This window comes from Natator depressus, chromosome 7 (assembly GCF_965152275.1).
Source record: "Natator depressus isolate rNatDep1 chromosome 7, rNatDep2.hap1, whole genome shotgun sequence".
Lineage (NCBI taxonomy): Eukaryota > Metazoa > Chordata > Testudines > Cheloniidae > Natator > Natator depressus.
The window spans coordinates 76,860,621-76,885,741 of NC_134240.1; the positions used below are offsets into that span (position 1 = coordinate 76,860,621).

At 40.8% G+C, this 25,121-nt stretch overlaps 1 protein-coding gene across 2 annotated transcripts in view; it reads left to right on the top strand.

The window, feature by feature from the left end:
• The window catches only part of ARID5B (AT-rich interaction domain 5B), a 147,321-nt gene that overhangs the window by 105,457 nt on the left and 16,743 nt on the right, over positions 1-25,121 (top strand). For both annotated transcript variants that reach the window (XM_074958845.1, XM_074958846.1), the window contains 3 exons: positions 4,498-4,702; positions 7,227-7,279; positions 17,233-17,330. In XM_074958845.1, the coding sequence (XP_074814946.1) occupies positions 4,498-4,702; positions 7,227-7,279; positions 17,233-17,330 (356 nt within the window). The remainder of the gene's footprint in view (positions 1-4,497; positions 4,703-7,226; positions 7,280-17,232; positions 17,331-25,121) is intronic.

The following is a 25,121-nucleotide window of genomic DNA, read 5'->3' on the forward strand; positions in this document are numbered from 1 at the left end:
ATTAATTTGTTAAACATGGAAATTGTTCCCTAAATTAATGTACTCATTACAACATCCCCTAGTGCAAATACTGAAATCAATTTCTCACTTCTTGTGGGTGGCAAGGGCTGAGAAATAAGTTTATGTTACCAGCATATGCTCTTCCAAAAGTCACAAGTGGTCTGGCACACTATCAGACCTGAAGAGTTATTCTTAGATCTCCAACATTATCTAATTAAAATAATTTAATCTGGTTCTTTAGGGAACTGTGAGGTGCGTATGTGGCCTCTGGCAGAACAAAATGAGTGTAAGGTTTTATCCATGAGTGTTGTCCCCATTGTCAGTAATTGGAAGATCTCCTGTCACTTGCCATGAGTGACACATCCAGTGCTAGAGCATATAATAAAGACATGGATAGACGTTTCCAGAGTCATCATAGAAAAACCTCCCCACTCCTTATACCCACTTCCTCTATCCTCAGCCTCGTCCTGTTGGCAGTGGACTGTCATTTTTGCCACAGGGGAATCAAGCTTTATTTTGGGTTGGGATTTTTCAAAGAGGCCTATGGGAATTAGGCACCCAATTCCAATTGAAAGTCTCTTTGAAAATCCCAGTCTTCACTATAAAATTGAATAAACAGGGAAGGAGTTTAGAGTTCTCTGAACACACTCAAAAACTAAATGATTTTCCCAGGGCCAACCATTATCAATCATGCAAATGAATTACTGTTAGCTGGTTCAACTGGGTTGGGATAACTTTCCCTGGGATCTGGAAAGTAACTGACAGTTTACTGGATCCAGATGGAGTCTGGTCTCAAATATAGTGAAGGGGATACATCAAAGTAAGTGTGGGGGGGATTGCACCTCAACTCACCTGGTATAAATGTGGTTTTGAGGAAATGTCTCAGATTTTTCAGAAAGAGATATGGGGCGACTATCCAGGGTGGCTATAATGAAAAGAAGTTAAATTCCTACAGAAGAAATTTAGAACTTTGGTTTTATAACAGAATCAGTAAGGCCCACTGAGCAGAATGCTGCAGAGAATGTGGCCAAGTAGGGCTCCCCCCCATTTGTTGTCTTTGTCCATCTCTTTATGCCTCTGGGAAGTTAAAATAAAAAAAAAAGTAGCCAACACTTTGCAAACTCCTATTAAACTGGACCCAAGATTGTGTTTAGAGCACTGGTTTTCAACCTTTTTTCATTTGCGGACCCCGAAAAATTTTGGATGGCGGTATACGGACCACTTTGGAAATCTTAGACATAGCCCCATGGGTCGGTGGGCCACAGGTTGAAAACCACTGGTTTAGAGGGATAAGAATTTTAGAACTTTAGAGGGATAAGAATTTTGGGTCAGTTTCTGATCTTGGTTATGACAGTGTAAACATGGAGTAACTCCACTGACGTTAGTGGAGTTATGCTGGATTTATACCAGTTTAATCAAGAACAGAATTTGGCTCTGTAGGTCCTAATTATTCAATGATCATTAATTCATATTGCCTGTCACATAGAGGTGACGTTCCAGAAACTAGGCTTATGCCTGGAACACTGAGAGTATGAAACACTGCAGCTTTTCTCAAGGGATCATCAAATCTGAGACTGCTTATGTGCCCTTCCTTGGCATTTTTGGCTCCTTTGAGTTCTGCAGACACTGACCTCCTGGCTCTGTGTAGTGAGGTGGAGGAAGCTGTGTATTACGTAAAGATTCCCCACTTCCAATTTCTTTTTTTCATCCTATTTTCTTTATTCCCTCATGTCTACTAGAGAATAACTTCCCTTACCATTAATTTGCTTTTGTGTGAATAAGTCTTCTTCTGACTTATAATTTATGTGTAAGCCATCATTGCTTGCTTGTATCACCCTATTTTAAAATAAAACATATTGAAAATGGGCCGATGGACTTTTTTCTAGCAAGCGTGTTTTGAAAATGAAAAATGCTCCCAGTCTGGGAATGTTTATTCCAAGTTTTATCCTGCAACAAATGTATGGCTCAATTTAAAAAACGTGGAAATTATTGAAATTATTATACTGGAAGGTCTAACTTAGCCCTCTGCATAGCACTGATAATGATAATATAATATAAAATTTGTATGGGGATGCCTTTAAATAATTTTCCAGGTAACCAGAGTAAAAAAGACCCAAGGGATTTGCGTTCCAAACAAAAAAAATAAGGGCATGATCTAAAGCCCATTGAAGTTATTGAAAAGACTTCCATTAGTTTCACTGTGCTCTCAATGGGGCTTTGATCTTTACAGAAGTCTCATCAAGTAAATATGACTAAAAGGCAAAACACAATATATTGCATCATAGGAAGAATATTTCTTCCTAACATCAGACCAGATAATATTGAGGAATACTGGGAAAGCACCTAGATGGATGGATGGATGGATAAAATAAATAAATAAATCTTCTAAGGGAAACCCCATTTTCTAATCCCAGTGATTCTTTGTTGTGGAGACGTACGGCTCCAAAAGGCTATTCCATTGAAAACATCCCACAGAGATGTTTCTTCAAGAAGACAGGGACCATGTAGGGAACCTGCCACCAATTCCTTCCTCAGCCCATATAAGAAGAAGGAAGCATCCTGACCTCAATCATTGTTTTAATGCTTTGGAAAAGAGACCTGCCTGTGCTTTTTAAAAAATGGTAGAAAAATGCAGAAGTGTTGGTAGGATAACTTCTTTTGACATAAGTAAAACATTTGATAATTTGACCCTTCTCTGGTTTATTTTCTATTTCTACATGGTACTTGCCTAATACTCTTCAGCTTCAAAGCACTTATTCCCAAAACACAGACATGTGTGTAAATTTCCCATTTTACAGGTGGGGAAACTGAGTCACAATAAGATTAAATAACCTAGCCCTGGCAACTCACAGCAACAGAGTGAATCAGTGCCAGTCGATCATTAAAATCCAAGGGTTCCTGACTCTCAGTCCAGTGTTTGTGCTACTAGTCCAGATATTGGCAACCTCTGGCCTGTGGCCCGCCAGGGAAAGCCGCTGGCGGGCCGGGCCAGTTTGTTTACCTGCAGCATCCGCTGGTTCAGCCAATCGCAGCTCCCACTGGCTGTGGTTTGCTGTCCCAGGCCAATGGGGGCTGTGGCAAGGGACGCGGGCCGAGGGATGTGCTGGCCGCCCTTCCCGCAGCCCCCATTCACCTGGGACGGTGAACCGCGGCAAGTGGGAGCTGCAATCGGCTGAACCTGCGGCTGCTGCAGGTAAACAAACCGGCCCAGCCCGCCAGCAGCTTTCCCTGGAGGGCTGAGTGCCAAAGGTTGCCGATCCCTGTACTAGTCCATGCTGTTCCCTCCAGGCACTGAAATGAAATAATTTGTTTACAGTATCCCTTTTCCCTTTCTGAAGACACAAGGAAGATTTCCACCCGGGTTATGGAAACATCGGAAAGTCTCTTGTAATGCGTACCTACGTAGAAGGAACAGTTTGTTTCCAAAATAAATCATGTAACCATCATCATCCCCTCTAGCAGACTATATTTTTATTACTAGTATTCACTGTAAAAGTATTGATCACACATTATAAAATAACCAGGTTGGCTAACTTCCAAAAATAGTTTTTAATGTTCCTTGTACTCTTCATTATCGAGATACATAAACTATTAGAGGATTGAAATTTAATTTATCGGCGGCAGTATTGTATCTGCATAAGGACTGCAGGATTAGTCTACTTCTTCCCTTGTTTTCCTTGTTTCCAATACTGGAGAATTAACATGGTTCCATATTGTTTACTCCCTTATTGGCACACTAATATCGTTGGCTGGGTCAGCAGGCAAATGAGCAGTTTGGGGAATTGTGTATCTGGAGGCTACTGATGGTATACATGGGAAAAGGGAGAAAATGGCTCACATTAAATGGTCCCCTGATTCAACAAAGTATTCAGTTCTGAGCACATGCTTAAGCCTTGTTGCCTTAGGTCCAAAATCATACAGAGCTGCCATTGCTGGGAATGGGACTTTTGACTGGATAAGGCCCGTCGGATTTGGCCTATATTTTGATGGGCCAGAAAAAAAGTTGTGGCCTTTATGAGCATGATGCTGTCAGGTGCTAAGCATGCCTGGGCAGTCCTGAGACCCGCACCTCCCATTGAAATCCGTAAGAGTTAAGGGTGCTCACTATCTCCCAGGAGCGCACAGCATCAAGCCCTAAAGGAGGGTGGTTATTCATCTTGCTGCTGTTTGAGTGTATGTGAGGGCTGGGAGCTCTCCGTGGAATAGTGATGGTGGGTAATAAAAATACAGATCTGGAGAGAACATTGCTGTTGGGTTACAACAGTTTTTTAAATGTGTGGCCATTTTAAAATGTTGTGAATAAGATTCAGAGCAAGGTAATAGCTCTATAAATAGCTTCCCCCTACCACCCTCAACTCAGTTGTGTGGTTTGGCCTTCATATTAAAAAACACACTTGTTAGGCGAGGGTGTGGGGGCAGTTTTTTGTTCATCTTTTAAATGCAAATTAAAGGTCAGCCAATTACCCAGATCTGATATGACATCTTTTTGTTTTCCAGGTAAAATGTGAGGCTAAGTCAGCTTTGCCCAAATCCAAAAGTAACAACAACAACTGTAAAAAAGGCTCAAGTGAAGATAAATCAAAGGTTGCTGTAGGTGAAGAGTGCAGAGCTGATGAGCAGGCTTTCCTTGTGGCACTTTATAAATACATGAAAGAAAGGAAAACACCCATTGAACGAATACCCTATTTAGGTTTTAAGCAGAGTAAGTATAATTTTTATCAAATTTTGTTGATGTTTTAGAACTGTTTGGCTTTTTTGTAGAAAACATGCAAACACTGAGACTATTTTAAAACCTTTTTGGTTTTGTGACTGTGTTTATATTTACACATTTTCCAGTCCAGACATTTTACTGTCTCTTACTTCTAGATTTGCATCTCTTCCTTCTGGGGCAGTTGCTGCAGGATATTTATAGGTTTAAATCCACCGATTATGACTAGAAATAGGCATGCTGAAAACGCTCTAGTTTTCTGTTTTGTAAATCTGCAGTGTCTGTAATGCCTTTCTTCTGAGTTAATAATGTGACGTACATTTATTGTGCCCAGATGTTCTTTATGAAAAGACAGATATTAAAGGGAGACATTTAAAGGAGGTCAAGAAAGGCAGAAAAAGGATCATATTTTTAAGCCTAAAAATTTGTTTATAGGCAATAAATTACTGACTTCAGAGACTATAAAAATAGACTGTATCTGTTTAACACAGAATACAATGTTTAGAATTGCTTTGGCATGTACAGTTTTTAGTGACACAATTTGTAAAGCAATTGTAGGTGGAGAAGATGCAGTTGTAACTAAATTCAGCATAAATATTGCATAGTAAGTAGGGCTGTTTCAGAGTTTACAACAAAGCTGTACCTGGGAGATATATATGTGTGTGTGTGTGTGTGTGTAAATATAAGTGTGTGTGTGTACACACACATTATATATACAGTATGTATGTATATATTGTCTATAGATTGAATGGTACTTAAATTACTTTAAAGGGAGAAATCCATGGTTTGAAATATTATTTACTCGAACTTATCTCCAAAGATTAAAACCATGTGTTATTTTGATGAAGAATGTCAAACCTGTATGTTTTACATAACAATTTACATACCTAATAGCAATTGGCACTGATTGCAACAGACCTCTAGCAGCCATTATAAACGTATATAACTCTGAGTGATTACAATGTTTTGGCTGCTTGAAATAGAAGTAAAATTAATGTACTATGAACAGCTTTGTTGCATTATGCATTGATTCAGATTAAATCAAGGCCTAAACTAAGCTCTTGTTAGCTTTGAAATTGCACAATGAGACTTTCTGAACGTTTTATGTGGAGGAGTGCTTTTTTATTTTCATTTTATCCCACACACCCCAAACCAGGAGATACTGTAGGTTCAAATGATAAGAAAGGCCATTATTTCCAAAATACCCAGGTCTGTGGTAGAATCATACAATAATATTTAGCTGAACTGTATAGGGTTGCTTGACATACGTTACAGTGGATGGGCCTAGTCCTGCAAGCACTTAAGCGAGTAAATGTACTCCTGTGAGAAAATTTACTCATGTGTGTAAGTGTTTGCAGGACTGGGGTCTATATTTGTCTGACATGATATGTGTAAATATTGCGAATATAAATAGGTTAGAGGGGAGAAACCAGTATGTACACTACAACAGAGAATTCCCCTGTGGGTGAACAAATTCTGTCCTCTTTGATCTTCTGCATTATTGCTGACTCTGGCTTGATATATTTGAATGAATGCCACTGGGAGTCACCATGTTTTGCTGAAATCCTGTATAGGTCTTTAATACAGGATGACCATCAGTTACCCTTCTATCAATTAAAAATCCATAAATAAATGAAAGAACTAGCACATCACATTATGGCCCTGTTCAGCTGTGGAGTATGGGACAGGTGGGAGGCAGTCATGTGGAAAGAGGCACTATGCAGGAGGGAGTGCAAAGAAGAGTGGCTCTTGCTAGGCCATATTGAAGGTGTTTCCTCTGTCCCCTCTCACCACTACCACCACCACCATGTAGCCCTGCCAAGGCTTGATAGTGCACAAAAGGCAAGGCAGGACCACCACAACTCTGAAGTAAGAAATATAGTGGTAATTCTATCTTGTCTCCACCTTTGAGCTTGCCAGCACTCGCAACCAAATTATGGCTGTCTATTGTACATGTGTGCTGATGTGCTAGGACAAATACCATGCCTGTGTATTCTCCCTCCATTAATGCATTCTCACATGGCCCTACAGTGTATTGATTATGGAGGTACTTATCTGAGCTGCAGTACATATAAGATACTGTTGTTTAGTGAATGGCTGCTCTATATCACGTGGGCTGAAGCTCTTGCTGATAACTAAAACTGTTTTTAAAAAATAATAGCCTTTGTGCTAGTTTTTACCGGCAGAGTTATGGGAACATGTAAAATGCAGCTATTATACTGTGTTTCTTATTAGAAAAGTAGAATAAACTCCGTAACTCTGTCTAAATGTAATTTTCACTCCTGTAGACATATCTAAATGTGTTCCTTCATATGTTATTTTTTAAAAGATATAATAAGGAGTAACCGTCACTCTTCAAATTATGTACATACCTTTTATAAATTGTTTCTCAAGAGCTTTTTCAGGGATTGTGAACATTTTTTTCTATTTTGCTTTAAAATAATTGTTTAATTTACATTTCTTTGAAACAAGTTGGTTAATGGAATGCTTATCTAAATACTTATTGTCCCTCTAACAGTTAACCTTTGGACTATGTTTCAAGCTGCTCAAAAACTGGGAGGATATGAAACAGTAAGTGTTTAAGTAACTTAAATGGAATAATTGTGCAATCTAACTTTCCCCTGTTAGAAAAAAATGTAAAAGCAAACAATCATTTACTGCATTTTAGAATAGCTGTACACATTGTGGGTTTATTGGGCCATTTTTGGAAATGGTCCCAATTAGTTCCAGGTTTGGCAAAATTGTAAACTTGTCGTAAAAACTACAAGTGGAAAACATATGTAACTCTTCCCTGTCAAGGAAATTAGTTGGGTCTGTAATTTTTTCCCATGTTGAGAAAGGGCTATTATTGTACAACAAGCCAAGATTGCATAAAAGAAATTTCGCTTGGCAACATCCCTGACATCTGTTCATGTCTAATATGGGAAATGTATTAAAGGCTTTCAAAAGTAATCAGTATTGCCATTAAGGGATAGTATGTTGCAGTATCTTCTCCTTTTTGCTAGTGTAAAAGGCCTTTATTAGACAAGGGTCAGTACCACATAAACAGGAAGTTATCAAAGTAATTCAGAAAAGTCTCTGACACTTTTTATCAACTAACCATATCTGACAAGAGCAGTTTATTTTTAGCTCACAGGAAAATTTGATGGCCATGGATTTTAGAGCATGTATTTTGAACTAATAAAATATTAGAGCAAAAAACTTAGATTAAAATCTTGAAATGAGAAGAAAGAGCTGCATTAATACGCATGTAGAGATGACATCTGTAATAAAAACCAATTGACATAGGAGGATGTCGTCATTGGAAATATTTTCTTTACACACAATGATCTGATTAAGTTGTGCAGTTCCTGCTGCAGTTGGTTGGGGGAAATTATTTTTGCTTTGTTTACGAAGTAATCTGGGATGTATCTATACTGTTGAGAAATGACACAAAATCAAGAAACTCAAACTGATTTGAGCCAAAATGTAATAAACACTGTTTCTTTCCACGCAATAAAGCATATTGTTCTATTAATTAATATCATCGCTATACTGGGGCGAGTGTGGTGGAGATTTTGTGAAACCAAGTATCTAGTGTTCATAATAGAGATATTTGATTTGGTTTTTACAATTTAGCTTCCTTTCATTAATCTACATGTAACATCTTTATTAAATGCACCCAGATGTATGTTCCTGTGTATATGTGTACAAATAGCTACCATAGATATACCTCTACAGTAATTATGAGCTATGAGTAATTGCACCAAGTTGTAAAATGTGCTGAAGGTAAGGACTGAAAACTTGAACCTGATCCAGAACTCAAGAGAAGGCAGTGAAGAGATTTGAATATGAGAGTGACATGTTCAGAATGCTCAGAGAGGCAGATAATTTTCACAGCAATGTTTTGGATATACTTTCAGGAAATGAGGATAGAAGCAGGGAAGGCCAGCGTGGAGGAGTTTGCAGTAGGATAAGCAAGACATAAATCTCGGTTTTAGTACCAGAATGAGAGAGGAAAGGATGGATTTAGGCATGTTTAACAAGGTGGACTGGCAGGATTTGGGGAAATTCTGAACGTGTGGAGCGGAGGGAAGGAGTTGACTAGGACCCCAAGAGTGTGAGCCTGGGTGACAGGTAAAATAGTGAGATTGTCATCAGTAATGGAAAGGTGCAAGGGGAATGAGGGTCTGAGGGGAAATATGAGGCGTATCACTGTTCAATAGAAATTAGTGGCAGTACGTCCCTCTCTCAAACCTCTTGTCCTTTTTCATTATTAGATGTCTTCAAATGATGAGGGCATTCCTCATTTCTAGGAGAACAGGCTCATTGGGATTATTCAACTGAAACATAAATGGTAGTATGTGCTGATCACAAAAGATGTGTAAGCACATAAGTAGGGTAGTTTGCAACTGGGTGTGCAAAATTAATATAATTTTTACACCAGTTTGATATTCTGATATTTGATTTAGCTCTGGCATAATCTAGAATAACTCCCATTGAAGCTAGTGGGCCTGATCCACTCTTTTTGAAATCATGAGACTTATACTTTCTTACAGCAGAACTGAAGAACTGTCTTACTCTGGGACAGATGAGGATGGTTTGGGCATAAATTAAATTTTGTATGTAGTGGGGGATACTGCTTTAGCTGCACCTCTTCCTCTTCCTCTTACTACACTTCTTCCTCTGTCCAAACCCTTAGCGACTACAGTACAGTCATAATCCTGAATACTAAATTGGAGACTGTTAGAGTGTTTTGTCCCTTTCACCCACTTTCACTCATTTTCTGACCCATTCACACCCTACTCACCACCATGGAATTTAACAAAGTGTAATTAATTGTTTGTGCTATTGTGTGCATTGATGAGAGATGAAAAAGGCCCCATGGGGCTAGAATGGGATGTTTGGCAATATTTATTCCAGAATCATGGATAGACCTATTCATTCCCAAGTGTACAATTTCAAGCAAATTAGTGATAGTGTAATCTATTAAGGACCAGATTCTGTCACCAATGTGCACACAGAGTATTCTAGTATGCAAATAACCCATGGGCACTGATAGGATTATCTGCATGGCAGGGACCTATTCAATTTAAAGAGTGGCAGAATTTGTCCTTAAATAAAGTATAAATAGATCTAAATTAAATCTATCCTATATTCTGATTATTATGTAGTCCACTTGAATTTATTTATTTTTGTTTGTCACCTTTAAATGTTCCCAAACTTCTGGTGTGAGTTTGAGATTGTGGCAAAACTGGAGATGTGAATGGCTAGCCTGAAATAATCCCACTATCACACACACAGGAAGAAATCTATGACCCAAATGGTGTTGAGCATGTGTCCCCTCCACTGTATCAATGGGAGCACTGAGTGTTCAAAAATCAAAAATTCTGAAAATCAGGCCAAATGGAGCCTTCAGAGTAAATGATAGTAGAGGTTGGATGAAATAATTATTCTCCATGGCTTTCTGTGCTGCGAGTAGCTTCTGTTCACCTTTTTCTTGGGGGGCAATAAGAGCTAGCTACATTCCTACTGGAAACTTTCTTTTGCCTGGAAATAGGGGTCTTCTTGTCATAAAGAAAAGAACACTTAGACATATATAGATATGGGCGTGGTTTAGGGTAGCATACATTTTGCAAACAGAAAGCAAATATAGGTGTGATTAAAATTACCCATTTGCACTTACAATGGCAAGTTGCCTGACTGCTATTGACTAGTATATGCAGATACTTTTTAATTGAAATAGCTGTAAAGTTTACATTCTCACATTCGGTGGAATAATTAAAGCTGACAGATTTTATGTTCCCCACCCCATCCTGCCTAACCCGGCATGCAAACTCTTTTAAAGAGTCCTAAAAGTGGTTACACACATTTATTGGTAAAGCAGAGATAGTACAGTTGGCTGGAGTTAACTGATGTGGTTCGGGTCTCACATTCACTTAACATCAGTGTAAGCCCATTGAGCCTGATTCTGATCTCGTGCTGGTGTAAAACCAGCATAATGCCATGTATTTTGCTAGTATCAGGTCATTATCAGTCCCAATGTGTCGTTTATGTTTGTGCTTCTGCTAAAGATTCTCAGTTTATTTGTAGTGAAGGGTCGGAACATTTCTGTAATATCAGTCACAGAATTACCAGTGCCATATAACTCTCACTGGCTCATAGTACAGGCTAAATAAAAAAACAAAGGCTCGGCTAGTTCCTCACAAAATGGAGCCATCTCTTTTGAAACCCATGGGGGATCCACTTCCCTTCAAGTAAGCATTTAGGTTAGCTGCTGAAATTGACATCTACCATAGTAATACAGTAAAAGCTGTTTTATCTGGCACTTTACCAAACAGAAAGCTCTAGAAACTGGCATTTCTGATATCTCATTAAAAGTCCGGTTGGAGCGGGGCCAGCAGAATTCCTACCTGGCTCCCCGGAAGTGGCGACATGTCCCTGCTGTTGCTAGGCGGGGGAATGGCCAAGGTGGTTCCATGCGCTGCCCCCGCCCCGAGCGCTGGCTCCGTCCAGCCAATGGGAGCTGTGGGGGTGGAGCCTGCGGGCAGAGGCAGTGCGCACAGCTGCCTAGCTGCGACTCCACCTAGGAGCTGAGGGACATGTCGCTGCTTGCGAGGAGCTGCCTGAGGTGAGTGCCACCTGGATCTAGCACCCCAAAACCCCTCCTGCACCCCAACCCCCTGCCCCAAGCCCCCTCCCCGACCCAAACTCCCTCCCAGAGCACGTGCCGCACACCCCCTCCTGCACCCCAGCCCTGAGCCCCTTCTCGCACCCAAACTCTCTCCCTTGATTGGTAAGTATAACTCTTAGTTAATCAGAATTTTTGACTAACTGGCACCCCCCATTCCCGCAACATGCCGAATAACAAAGCTTTTACTGTAACAAAGTACTTTGCATAGTGCTTCCCACCTTAGGACCTTAAAGCACTTTACAAGCATAAATGAACCAAAGCCTCACAGGTTTCAGAGTAACAGCCGTGTTAGTCTGTATTCGCAAAAAGAAAAGGAGTACTTGTGGCACCTTAGAGACTAACCAATTTATTTGAGCATGAGCTTTCGTGAGCTACAGTTCACTTCATCGGATGCATACTGTGGAAACTGCAGAAGACATTATATACACAGAGACCATGAAACAATACCTCCTCCCACCCCACTCTCCTGCTGGTAGTAGCTTATCTAAAGTGATCATCAAGTTGGGCCATTTCCAGCACAAATCCAGGTTTTCTCACCCTCTGCCCTCCCCCCCCACACACACAAGCTCACTCTCCTGCTGGTAATAGCCCATCCTGAGAGAAAGATAAAATGATTCAGTTTCTATTGAATTAAATGCCACTGTAGCTGTACTGCCTTGGACTGTGATCTTGTCACTCTTCCTAAGCTAATCAGGGTCAGGCTGGAGCAGTTCATAGATGGGAGACTTCCAGGGAAATTGAAGTGCTGAAGGAGCTATTTTTGGTGAATCAGGAAGTGACACCTTTCCCTCTGAGTCAGCATTAGAGCAATACATCAGCATATTTAAAGGAGACACCATGGGGCTGGATGTACTAACATACAGATGGGATGTGGGCACCTAAATTGCTTTTTCAAATGGGACTTAGTCTAAGTAGCCTCGGAGCTTCTGACAATGTTACCCAAGATCCTAAGGCATCAATCACCAGTATTCTGGCTAAAATCCAGTGTACATAATTTCACAGAATCATAGAAAATATCAGGGTTGGAAAGGACCTCAGGAGGTCATCTAGTCTAACCCCCTGCTCAAAGCAGGACCAATCCCCAATTTTTGCCCCAGATCCCTAAATGGCCCCCTCAAGGATTGAGCTCACAACCCTGGGTTTAGCAGGCCAATGCTCAAACAACTGAGCTATCCCTCCCATTAATTAATCTGTCCTGAATTAGTTGTGATACTCTTCTTTACTCTGTGCCCTAACTGTCGCGTAGTATTGCTACGTGCTATTAAACCATTGCCACCTTTCATCCCAAAGAGGCCTATACAGCAGTGGGATGCAAAGCCATACATATATGTACATGTTTTGTGCAAAATCAGTGTCTAAGGGGCTTTGAGATACTGCTTGGAGGAAAGGTGCCATACAAACATGGGGTCAGCATCATGGCCGTTAAATCATTGTTAGGTATGCAGCATGAAATAAACAAATGCTAAACTTTGTGAGAGAGCGAGAGCTGGTGATGGGGATTATTGTGCAAAAGACTTTTAAAATGTTTTAAAGCCAAAGCATCAGTTAAAAGCTTTTCTATAAGCAGTCCTCTCCTTTTATTTATAATGTTATTGCTTTTAATTTTGTCAGCCTATGGCTGACATAGTAATGTGTAACTGATCATTGCTTGCCTTTGTTTTTATGATATCTGAATCTGACTTCACGCATCTGCATAGACCCATCTCTTGTTTAATTTTAAATTCTGTTGGCCAAGAATTATGTCATGGAGTTTTGAAAAGCTAGAGGTCCTGGAATGGCGCACAGGAACTAACATTATTATTATTAGCCCATGAAAGCTTATGCTCAAATAAATTTGTTAGTCTCTAAGGTGCCACAAGTACTCCTATTATTTTAGTATGTTTCATAGTGAGTGTATGCCAAACGTACTGCCTTTGTGTTAGGTAGCTAACAGTAGGTATTGCAGGTAGGAAACTGCAGAGAGTTCATTTTCTTTACCGCCCTAGGATTTAAACCCTAAAATATTTTCTATGATTACCACAGAGATTAGGTCTGAAGTGCCTGAAAAGTAGCCCTCTATGTGTTCAGTCCTGTAAGGTGCTCAGCATGGAAGGTATACAGCCACACACAACAGTGCTCAGTACCTTTCAGGACACGCTTACATCTTTGCACATGCACAACCTTGCATGCATATATCAGGCCATTTATGTAAGAAACTCAAGCATCCAAAAAGAGGACACAGAATGTGTTTTGAAAATTAGTTTTTTAACTTAACTACGTAAAGGCACATTATAATGAATGGAGCCACATGGTTGTAAATGAGCTTGGAATGGTAGAATGGAGCAAATGTCTGGAGAGTTCTGAAAAGCACTTTGGAACTAAATACAGCACTGGTGAGAAAAGCCACTGCAGGTGAAGGTGAGGGTGACATGTGATGCAACTTCCTTGAAATGTAGTGGGGATTTGGGTATTCCAAGCATTCTGGCTTTAGGAGCAAAGTTTATCAAGAGCACTGACAGAAGCATAGACAATGGACAAACAAGAAATTTCACCCAGCAGGGTAGTTTCAGCCTTTGAAGCATTCAGTATTAAAGCAGGTCTGTACAAATGGCACTCAGGAAAGTTAAACCAAATTAATGAAAGGAGTGAATTTAATGCTCGAGTTAAAGCCCATCAAACCCCATGTGGACACTCTCATCTAGCAGCCTGAGTTAGCTTTAGAGAATCCCCTTCAAACACTGTTCCCACTTCCCTTCAGAATGAGAGCATCCACATGGGTTTAATATGCTTTAACTAATGCCCTAATGTAGATATGCCCTTCGTCAAGAATACATTTAACATTTTTTCCAAGTCAGGACACTATTTGTATTGACCTAGCTTGACTAATCATTGTGTAGTATATACTGCAGCTGGATAACGACAGTGGAAAAACCATTACCAAACAGCGCCTTTCCCATGTTACACTAGGATGTCCGTCACTGAAGGCAGATGCTAGTGACTTCAATTAAAGAAGGACCAAAGGAAGCTTTGATGTTGACCTGGACAATATTAATGTTAAATTTGAATGATCATACCCTGAATGACAGTAGCTATAGCTTCTGTTTGGTAAAGTTTTCACAATCTAGTATTTTGTTCAGGTTGGGTAAGGAAATTATAATCACATTTTTGGGCCTTTTTGAAATGTATTAATCATAACAACTGGACTTTTCAAGCACAAGAGGTACTCGGTGCCATGCTGTGTTCACTACATCAGCACGTTAAATTTAGCCCTGACATAAGAAGGCACAACCCCATTGATTTCAGTGGCGTACTGACCTTTACAGCAGGTTGAATTTGTAGTAGAAATAAATAATTTAATGACCACGTTTTGTAAATAATAATATTTGTATTAGTATAGATGAGACAGAAATCTATAAAGCATATTCTACTACTTTAAAGAAATTGTTACATTTCAGTTTTAGGGTTAAATTTTCAAAGGTGATAAAGTGATTTAGGGGCTTAATTACCATTGCCTTCAGATGAGACTTATGCTCCTAAGTGCTCAAATCACTTTTGAAAATGGAACTTAGGCTTCTAAGTCACTTAGGCACGTTTGAAAATGGAAGCTGTAATCTTTTTGTTGCTCACTCTTACCTTCTGCTTTAACTTATAACTTATAAATAGTATAAATATTCTCAGCCAAACAAGCATTGCCCCCCCCACAGACACACCCCAATCCTTTGATTCAGCTGAGCTGTGCTTGGCTCAGGACACAAGATGGGGTCAATGGTGGTTTTATACACCTTTGCATTCCACTAATCCCTGGGGCTGCTGGAGGCCTATGGGCTGCTCTAATTTACAGCCCCCTGCAACAACCCCCATCATGCCACTGTAGTACACAGGGATCACCTTCCTCCAACTTGTCCACAGCACACTCCTATGCTTCGGGAACTAGAAATGGCCAGCAACACTATCCAGAGATGCTTCTATAGCAGGAAAATCCAGAGCTAGCAGCTTGGCTGGGTTTAAGGTGGTTTTGTGCTCTTCAAGTGGTGCAAAACAGCTTTATCAGAGCCAAGCATTTGCCCCGTCGAGTCAGATCCTGCTCTTATTGAAGCCAGTGGCAAAACTCCTGTTGAGTTCACCAGAAGTAAGAGCAAGCCCTTAACAAACAGTTAATTGCGGAAGAAGAATCCATTCATGCTCACATGCTTGCATCACTACGGGGTTAAACTTGTGACTTCAGCTTTTTTGAGCTGTGAGTTTAGCCCCATGGTGATGATAGACAGTAGTGATAAATAGATACTACGGTGGTGAGGTGATGTAAGAAACTGAACGAAATACACTTGGGACCAAACTGTGACCTCAGTGGAGGGTTTGACTCCTATTTAAATCATCCATTTAACCAAAATTTGTCCCTTAATTGCGATATATCACATCTTATTCCCCTCTTGCTTGCAGGCTTTGTGGGGGTTAAGGAAGAAGGAAATGAAAAGAGTGAATGCAGTCATTTCTTTATGTAAAACAAAAAGGTTGGATGAAGATTGCAGCTAAATATTGAATTTTCCCCAATATATGCATTAAATACTTTCACAGAAGTTTCTGTGACAAGCTCAAGCTACTGATGAATAAAGTATCGTAGCATTTTAATTTTACCTGCAGCTAGAAGTAGGTGACGGTTATTTCTAATGAGAACGAGACAAATGATAAACGTCAGAAACCTTCACAGAAATTATTACATTACCAAATAACATATCTCCGGCTATCCTTTTGTTTTCAGAGCATATTTTCTGCAAAGGAAGGATCTCCTTTTATGCAAAGCAGAAGAAGGCACCATTTCGCCTGTAATATTTAACCACCATACTAATCTCTTCTTCTTTAGATTAAAATTATAGGCCCCAGATTGCAAGTTATGATATTTGTTTTCTTCTGATTGCCGTCTTTAGCTCCTAAGTGAACTCTATTGACAGCTCTGTGGGTAACTTTGAAGAAGCCTCTGGGTCTGAATATATTAAGCTCCACAGCATTCCAAAGCAAATGACAAAATTCCCCCACAATTGTCTCAATCTTTTCCCCACAATTTCCCACTGGCCCTCTTTATGAGCTGCATGGAGAAGAGAGTGATCTGTTATGTTTGTCCTATTCCTGTTTTTCTTCCTGGTTTAAATATAGCAGAATATATAAAATAACGAGGTGGTATTCAGAAACAATTCTTTTGCCAGGTCTTCCATCTGTTATTCTGCAGAATCCTAATTTTTGTAAAAAAAACAAAACCATGGAATGCAACTCAATATGTTACAAGATGTTTATTTTCTTCGACTTAGTCCAATAAAATACATAGCTCAAATATTAATACTGGAGTAAGTTAAGATTTCATTACCATTTGATCTATATATTTTACTGACATAAATGGATAAAAATAAACAGCTTGTAACGTATAGAGTTACAGCCTATGCTTTTGTGGATTTAGGGAGTCTGTGGTGGATTTGGATTTTGCAACAGATTTATTTTCTCTAATTCAGTTAAAATAACTACATAATCATTATTTGTGGTTAGTTCTAGGTTCATTTTCATAATGTACCACGGGATTTGTCTGCATAACTTCTGATGGTAATGACCCTATATTGATTGAGATTCTTTATTGCAAGACTGAATTGCTAGTGATTTGACAATGAACTAGTGGTAAAACTCCATTTTAGAAAAAAGAAAACAGATTAATATAATGTAATCTTACCAAAAAAGCATAGGAACACTATACATTCTGCAAGGGTTTTTATGGTATTTGTATTTCATGCTGTTCTGAAAGTACCATACATGCATTTGTTGCTGTGAACTCAAATGCTGTAGAATCTGTAAAGATGCAAGATTAAATTTTCCATTGCCATTTTTACAGATAACAGCCCGTCGACAATGGAAACATATTTATGATGAATTAGGTGGTAACCCTGGAAGCACAAGTGCTGCTACATGTACTCGCAGACATTATGAAAGGTAAGATAACTAATATGAAATGCTTGTTTAATAAAGAAAAAATTAATCTGGAGAGCCTTCAAAGCATTCTGTAAAGAATTAGAGAGAGAGAGAGAGAGAGAAAGAGAGCTCTCTTAAAGGCATAGTAAATATTCTTCCAACAATGTAGTCCTATAATCCACTGTAATTTAAACCAGAGTGTGTGTGTCTCCAATGGCAAAACAAACAACACACACATCTGATTGCTTTTTGCTTCATACCTACATTTTACCATAGCATTTCTAGTAGAGAAGCTGCAAAATTGAACAAAACACATTAGAGAGAAAATACTAAATGACAACTAATTGAGTCTACCATTTGTATTCAGAAATTTTCAGGAATACAAATTAGGCGAGTTGTCAAGATCCAAAATAATGGGGTGGCCCGCTGTTGGATGCTGTTAATATTGCAGGTCATGCAAAGCATTGCATTTCTATTCCTCGGTACTTTCTTCTCTCTTCCTTGCATAGAAGCTGCTGCCAACACTCTGTTTTTCTTTGCAGCCAGTGTTGCTGGTTAGAATTGCAGATTTCTTGTTCTTCCAATGTAGATGATAACTTCCAGGGCTTAGGAAGCCAACACACATTAAATAAAATACTGTTGGAATTTTTTGAAAGGCATTCTTTTTTATACAGTTACTATTAATCAAGTGTGTGTGTGTATTCAAGTTCAAATAAGGGAAATCTGACCTCATGTTCCAGGTTATGAAGTGGCTGCCTGTGGAGGTCAGGAGGAAAGCATTTGTTTTTGCCCATGCAGAGCATTGCACAATTAAGCTATATGCAGCATGAGTTCTGCACTTTACTGTAGAGCATTCGATATTGGACATATTGCTGGATACAATAACATAACTGATGTGGGGAATTGCTAATCTTAAATTCCAACATCAGTACCCTCAACATAAGGCCCTTTGGTCCATTATGAAGAAGCTACTTCACAGCCATCACAAAAGTTAGAAACTTTCTGGAGTCCAACCCAAACAGACAGGATCAACAGGGTAAGATGTTTTGCTTGGCTATCAGTGCACAGGGGCAAATTCCAGTTGACACACTTTGTAGTGTAACCTCATCTGAGTGCCCAAGAAGTCACATGAGTAAATCTCTATGCATCAAGAGAAGAATATACTCTGGGGTTGCATGTGTAAAATAATAAACCACTAACATGAAAGGGGAATGAACAAATGTTTTGTATGCATAGTTGACTGATCAGATTGTGTGCTAATCAGAACTGACATTAGACTCTGCCTCTCCATCACTGCACCCTCAACAGGCCCCTTGTCTTTCTGTTGTGCCTGGGCCAGCTGATCTGTTCAAATCCAGCAGGCCGGGACTCCCCTCACCAGATGTATTTTATAGCATATTGTTTATTTAACAGGGAATCCCGAGAAGCACATGAGATTTAAACATTACAGTTGGGCTGGGCCCAGAAGACATAGAGGCCTCTACTGGGCTTTAGAATGAAATTGTAAAAGTGGAAAGGAGAGGCTTGCTAAGAGAGACTTCATTGTCGTCGTGGAGAGATGAATGAGCCAGACACAAATGTGGGGCCAGGAATATCCCTTTCTTTCCTTCCCCTATCATGTTAGTGGTTTATTATTTTGCATATGAAACCATACATTCTGCTCTTGATATATAGAAATGCTTTTCATGTGCCATCTTGAGCACTTCAATGAGGCTATGCTGCAAAATATGTCAGTCTGAATCTGTCCTTATGTACCTCCAACCCAGCGCACTAATAGCAACGTGAACTAGATTCGTGACACTCCTTGGATTCGCAAGCATTCACTAGGCTACCAAAGGACAAATACACTTCCCCCGCAGACATCTCAATGAGTTATTTGAAGAAAAGACTTTTTTTTGGTTTATCATTGAGATAGGCCTTAGGTAGAACTCCTGCGGTCCAAACTCCTTCATATTTCAGGTGGCTTGGATTTGAATGCCCGAATTCAAATTCTTTCTTATAGTTGTGGTTCTGGGTTAGACCTGAAACCAGAAAAAGCCTATTTTCTAATTCATGTGCATGCCATCAAAAGATGGCATTTGGTGTTGAAATCTTGTCAGATTTGGCACCATTAAATCTGAAGCCTAATCTTCATTTAGCCTCAAGCATGAAACTCATATTCTATCCTTTACCAAATCTTGATCCGAAAAGAGAAGGCCCGGACTAATCTCTGGATTTAGAGTATTAGCTACTTTTTCCACCACAGGAAAAGAGTATTCATGCTGAAAAAGACAAATAAAGTTGCCTTGATTTGTTTCAATTGGTAATTCTGACTACAGCAGCTGAAAATGTAACGCTCATTTATAGCCAAAATGCTCTGATGACATTTAATCTAAAACTAGTGCTGCACTACAGAAATAGATCAGAATTTCTGATTCAGGACACATGTATGCTTTTTAAATTAAAGGTGAGCTGCAAAGATAAGTGGAAATTGAGTTAAGCCTGGAAGTAGGCACTGAATGACCCCACTATTCAGGCTGTGTGGGACATTCAGCAGAAAAATGAACTACTTTACAATTTACTTTTCCTTTCTGAAGTCTGCTGGCCTTTCCCTGTTTACTGGAGACAGACTGCATGATTCCCTGACTTCTCTGATACTACTGTTGTTTGGCTTAGCCTTGCAGTTCTTCTTTAAAACTGGAGATCACTGACAGTCATGTTGCCTTAGCTAGTTTTTCCTAAGATGAAAAAGTTAGTAGTAGTTTACACACTGGCTTTAAAATATTGAAAATGCTTGGGTTTGAATGACCTTTGAGTGACAGCATTAGTAAGCCTCAGAGTGAAATAGTACTTGCCCCCCATTGTTCTGGTATTACACTGCTTTCTTGATGCTGGGGAGGGTTATTTCTGCACTGCAGCTGGGAGCATGTCTCCCAGCCTGGGGGGACAGACTTGCCCTAGCTCTTGTCAAGCTATTGCACTAAATACAGCAGTGTGGATGCTGTTACTTGGGCGGCAGAGCTGGCTAACAACCTAAGCTTGGGAACGGGGTGGGATGGGCTTGGACTCAGGTGGCTAATCCAAGCTGTGTATGACATTACCCTGTTATTTTGAGCACTCTAGCAACAGCAGAGCTAACATGAGTTTGTCTATCCAGGCCGGAGGCCTGCTCCCAGGTGTTCTCAGGAAGTCTTCCCTCCTGCTGGGTGGAGTTTCAGAAAGTTCTGAACTGGTTCTAGAGCAGTGGTGAGCAACCAGCCTCCCGTGGGCTGCATGCAGCCCATCAGGGCAATCTGATTGCGGGCTGCGAGACATTTTGCTGACGTTGAGCGTCCGCAGGCACGGCCCCCCACAGCTCCCAGTGGCCGTGGTTCGCTGTTCCTGACCAATGGGAGCTGCGGGCTGCCGGAACATGCTGGGCGCCGCTTCCCACAGATCCCATTGGCCAGGAATGGTGAACCGCGGCCACTGGGCAGCGCGGGGGGCCGTGCCTGCGGACGCTCAATGTCAGCAAAATGTCTCACGGCCCGCAATCACATTACCCTGATGGGCCACATGCAGCCCGCGGGCCACAGGTTGCCCACCACTGTTCCAGAGAGATGAGCTGAATCTTCTGATCACTGTGACGAAGAGAGTTGTCTTTCAGTAGGTGCTTAAAACTAACAATGCATAGGCAGGGGGCCAAGACATCACCTGAAACCCAATGGCATTCGGGACGATATCACCTCATCTAAAGTCAGCATTATGAGGGGTGACAGCTGCAGAATTTAGTCTGGATTAGGGTGCCTGGGTGCCAGCTCACAGAACTTTGACAGTGTGTGTGTAGCCAACAGCTTGGAATGAACAGACCTCTAATGCTGTTACCTCAGCATTGCACATAGTAATCACTGTGACTAAGATAGCTTGCTTTTAACACTGAGTCTGTCTGCTTTGTTTTTCTGGAAGAGGAAGAACGATTTAGTATGCATTATCAAGTGATTCATTTTTCATGTAACATGCTTCATGTTTCCAGTAAATGTTTTCATTTTAAAACAAGGCAAGATTGCCAGTGTTTCCGTACGTGTTATTTGTGTATTAGTTAGGCTACTTTTGGTTTATTAATGAGTGTCAGAATGAAAGTGCAGGTTGCTGAATAGAATCAATGGATGTTTTTATTTAAAGCCTTGCAGGAATCATATAATGCCAATGAATGCATTATTGTCACTGTAGGCCTGACTGGTCTGAACCTGCCTCTGATTGGTTTAAATCAAATAGGCCCAAGCACTTCATAAAAATGCCTTTGTCAGCCTAGTTTTGCTTCCAAACCTATTCATCTCTGTCAGTTTTTAATATTAGTACCAGGCTCTTGGCCATAGTCCATTAGGACTGTTCTTAATTGCTCATGTTACAGATGATGATTACCAATATAAAAAGCATTAATGTTTTCCCATTGTGGGGCTGTTACTATGTAGATGACTCGAACTGTACAAAGCTTACGAATGGTTGTTATTTTGGTCATTACTTTTTTTCTTTAATGCAGTTACTTTGGGTGATAACAGAAAGAAGCTCAGTCTGAGTGTGTTATGAACAGTATCTGGTTCAGACTGAGCCTTTCCTCCCCAACCTACACAACTTGACACTTCTCACACCTCACTTCAGGATCTGGATCTTTTATCATTGGTACACGAAACAATCGGAAATGGCTACTTTTCTGCAAAGCAATATTCTTTTTCACAGTGTGTTCTAGGATATTAGTAATAACGCAGATGCGGTTTTCACACAAAGGGTTTGGGGTTTCTTTTGCTTTCGCACAAAATGCATGATTGACAGCGTCCATTGTCCTGGGTAAACAAGAGGCTCCGTTTCTGTAATGTTCATGACGTTGCATTAGGGATTTTTCATAAGGGTTACAAGAAAAACAATTTGTGACATATTTAAAAGCTCAAAACAAAAGGTAATAAAAAAGTAAAATATGAGCAATAAAATGTAAGGGCCTTGTTCTGACCGCCAGCCCTTACGTTTTCCCCATAGCAGTCTCTACACCAAAGGTGGGCAAACTACGGCCCACGGGACCCTCTTGCCCGGCCCCGGAGCTCCTGGCCCGGGAGGCTAGCCCTCAGCCCCTCCCCTGCTGTCCCCGCTCCCCCGCAGCCTCAGCTCACTGCACCACCGGCGCAATGCTTTGGGCGGTGGGGCGGCGAGCTCTTGCCGGGCAGCACAGCTGCAGAGCCCAGCCTGACCGGGTGCTCTGTGCTGCACGGTAGCGTGGCTGGCTCCAGCCGGCGGCACAGCTGCCTCTCCTGGTGCTCTGGGCGGCGTGGCTGTAGCGCTGCCAGCCACTGGTGCTCCAGGCAGCACAGTAAGGGGGCAGGGAGCAGCGGGGGTTGGATAGAGGGCAGGGGAGTTCGGGGTGGTGGTCAGGGGGTGGGGGTGTGAATAGGGGTCGGGGCGGTCAGGGGTCCTGGGGCGTTGCAGTCAGGAAGGAGGGGGGGGTTGGATGGGTCAGCGGAGAGCAGTCAGAGGCAGGAGTTCCGGGGGAGGTCAGGGAGAAGGGGTGGTTGGATGGGGCAGAGGTCGGAGGGCCATCAGGGGACAGGGGACGGCAGGGTTGGATGGGGCAGGAGTCCCGGGGGGGGCTGTCGGGGGCGAGATGCGGGGGGGTCGGATAGGGGGTGGGGGCTGGGCCATGCCTAGCTGTCTGGGGAGGCACAGCCTTTCCTAACCGGCCCTCCATATAATTTTGGAAACCTAGTGTGGCCCTCGGGCCAAAAAGTTTGCCTGCCCCTGCTCAACACAGAGAGTTCACACATACAACTTGGGAAATGCTGCAGTTGATATTTGTAATATGATACTTCTGTCTTACATGCTTTGATGAGCAGTGAAATAGTTAACAATGTTGACACTGCAAGTATTTCATTAGCATCTGAATTAGCACCCGTTGAAATGAATGGGGCAATTCATACCTCAGAGTCATTGTTTCAGACTTTCTGCAGACTCAGGTATCAGCTACAGTTGCTTCATATTTGGAAAGTTTTCTGCCCAACCATAACAGTTAGTAACTTAACTTTTTTGAAGAAATGAAAGCTGAAACACTGGAGGACAACTGAGAGGTCTGTTTGTACCCCTTTGGGTAGTTCTTCTTGACCCACCAGGGAAGGTGTGTCCCATACTTTGAGAAACAGTCTGTTAGTTTATCTGTTTTTTTAAACTGTACTTGCACTGTAATATCTGAGATCTGCAGCACATACTAAATATATATCCTTGCGCACAAGAAAAAATCTAGGTGACAACAGAAGATTGCAAAAGCTAAATAGGAGAGCTCCATTCTACTGATTGCTCTCCCACCACTGCCCCAGTATGCATATATAATGGTGGGTTCTAAATTAACTATTACCAACCGAAGAAAGAGCTCTTGGAGTCCCCATGGAAAGTTTTCCGAAAACTCCCTCTCAGTGTGCAACAGTGGTCAAAAAGTCTATGGGCCGCTGCCAGAGAGAGGATACTGGGCAAGATGGACTATGGTCTGACCCAGTATGGCAGCTCTTATGCAAAATAAAAATTAAAAAACAACAACTCATCATTGTGTTATGGAAACAAGCCAGGTCAAAATAAGGCCCTTAAAAGGTTTCTCTTTAACAGCTATAAAGACTTTCTACCCTAAGGATATGTAAAGTAATTCAATATGCAAGAGAGTCTAGCATTCCACACAAATACTGTTTGGTTTTCTTAAAGTATTTAGATAACTTCATAAAGTGTGGGCATTTCAACAGTGTTCTGTAAGAAACAGCCACCAGTCTCCTAGATAGAAAAATAGGAGCCTATTATAACATCTATATAAAAATGCTTATGGTTGTCTTTAATACAAGTTGTAATTAATAGAAGGTTTTGGTTTACACTGAGTGTGAAAACATCCTCAGGGAAAAATTAATTAAGTGTTATGTCATTCTGTAAACTACAGCTAGTTCTTTGTTTGACCCAAAAAACTTGCCAAACAGCAGTTTTTCTTTGTCATACTAGCTTTGTTGTTTTATTTTGCTTTTCACCCTGCTTTTTATCCCGAACTCTTCATAGCTTCTAAGAAAACTTTGGAAGTTGCGAATTGTATCAGTAGTTTTCTATCAAGCATGAATTTAAATTTGAGGATAGATTAGGTGTGTTAGCCCTTTTTCTTTTTTGATAAATAACAAGAAGTTTCTACTTATGATTTTCTGTCCTCGGGGCTTTATCATTAAGATTAAATAACTGTACTCTCAAGCATGCCACTGAACAAACATCTTTTCAATTATGTGAGTAACAGATGCTTTAACAAAGGAACTATTGAAAATTCAGAAAGCATGGTTCCCCTCCCTCACAAAATTTTTTAAAAAATAAAGTATCAGATGACAGAAGAATGGAATTGTTTACAATTAAAACAGATTCTTAGCTTCCCGTTCAAAATATCTCAGAACATTGTGTTTTTGCAGAACTTACTCAAGACTTGTTTTGCAGTTTTAGAGACTTACTGGCCAGCACTGAAGTCAATAGAAATAAGTTTACATGTAAGTGTATTTTGATAGTAGGACATTCTCTTCCAATGCTTAAGGACAGATTGTCTTTGTCACTTGCATGTGGAGGAGGGATCACAAGGAGCTGTGTTCCCAGTCCCTTGAGCACCCCAAACAAGGGTGAGGGCCAACTTCAGTCCCTATACAGAAACAACTCCCTCTGAGTGCCACCCCTCTTCTGCACCGAACTTTGCTGTGGACTGAGCACGTCACGGGGGAAAGGCTGAACGTTGCAAAGCTGTCCTCTGCAAAGCTCCCTGTACCTTAGTGGGTAGGCGTTGCTCGGGAAGGGCTGGTGGGTGAGCAATTG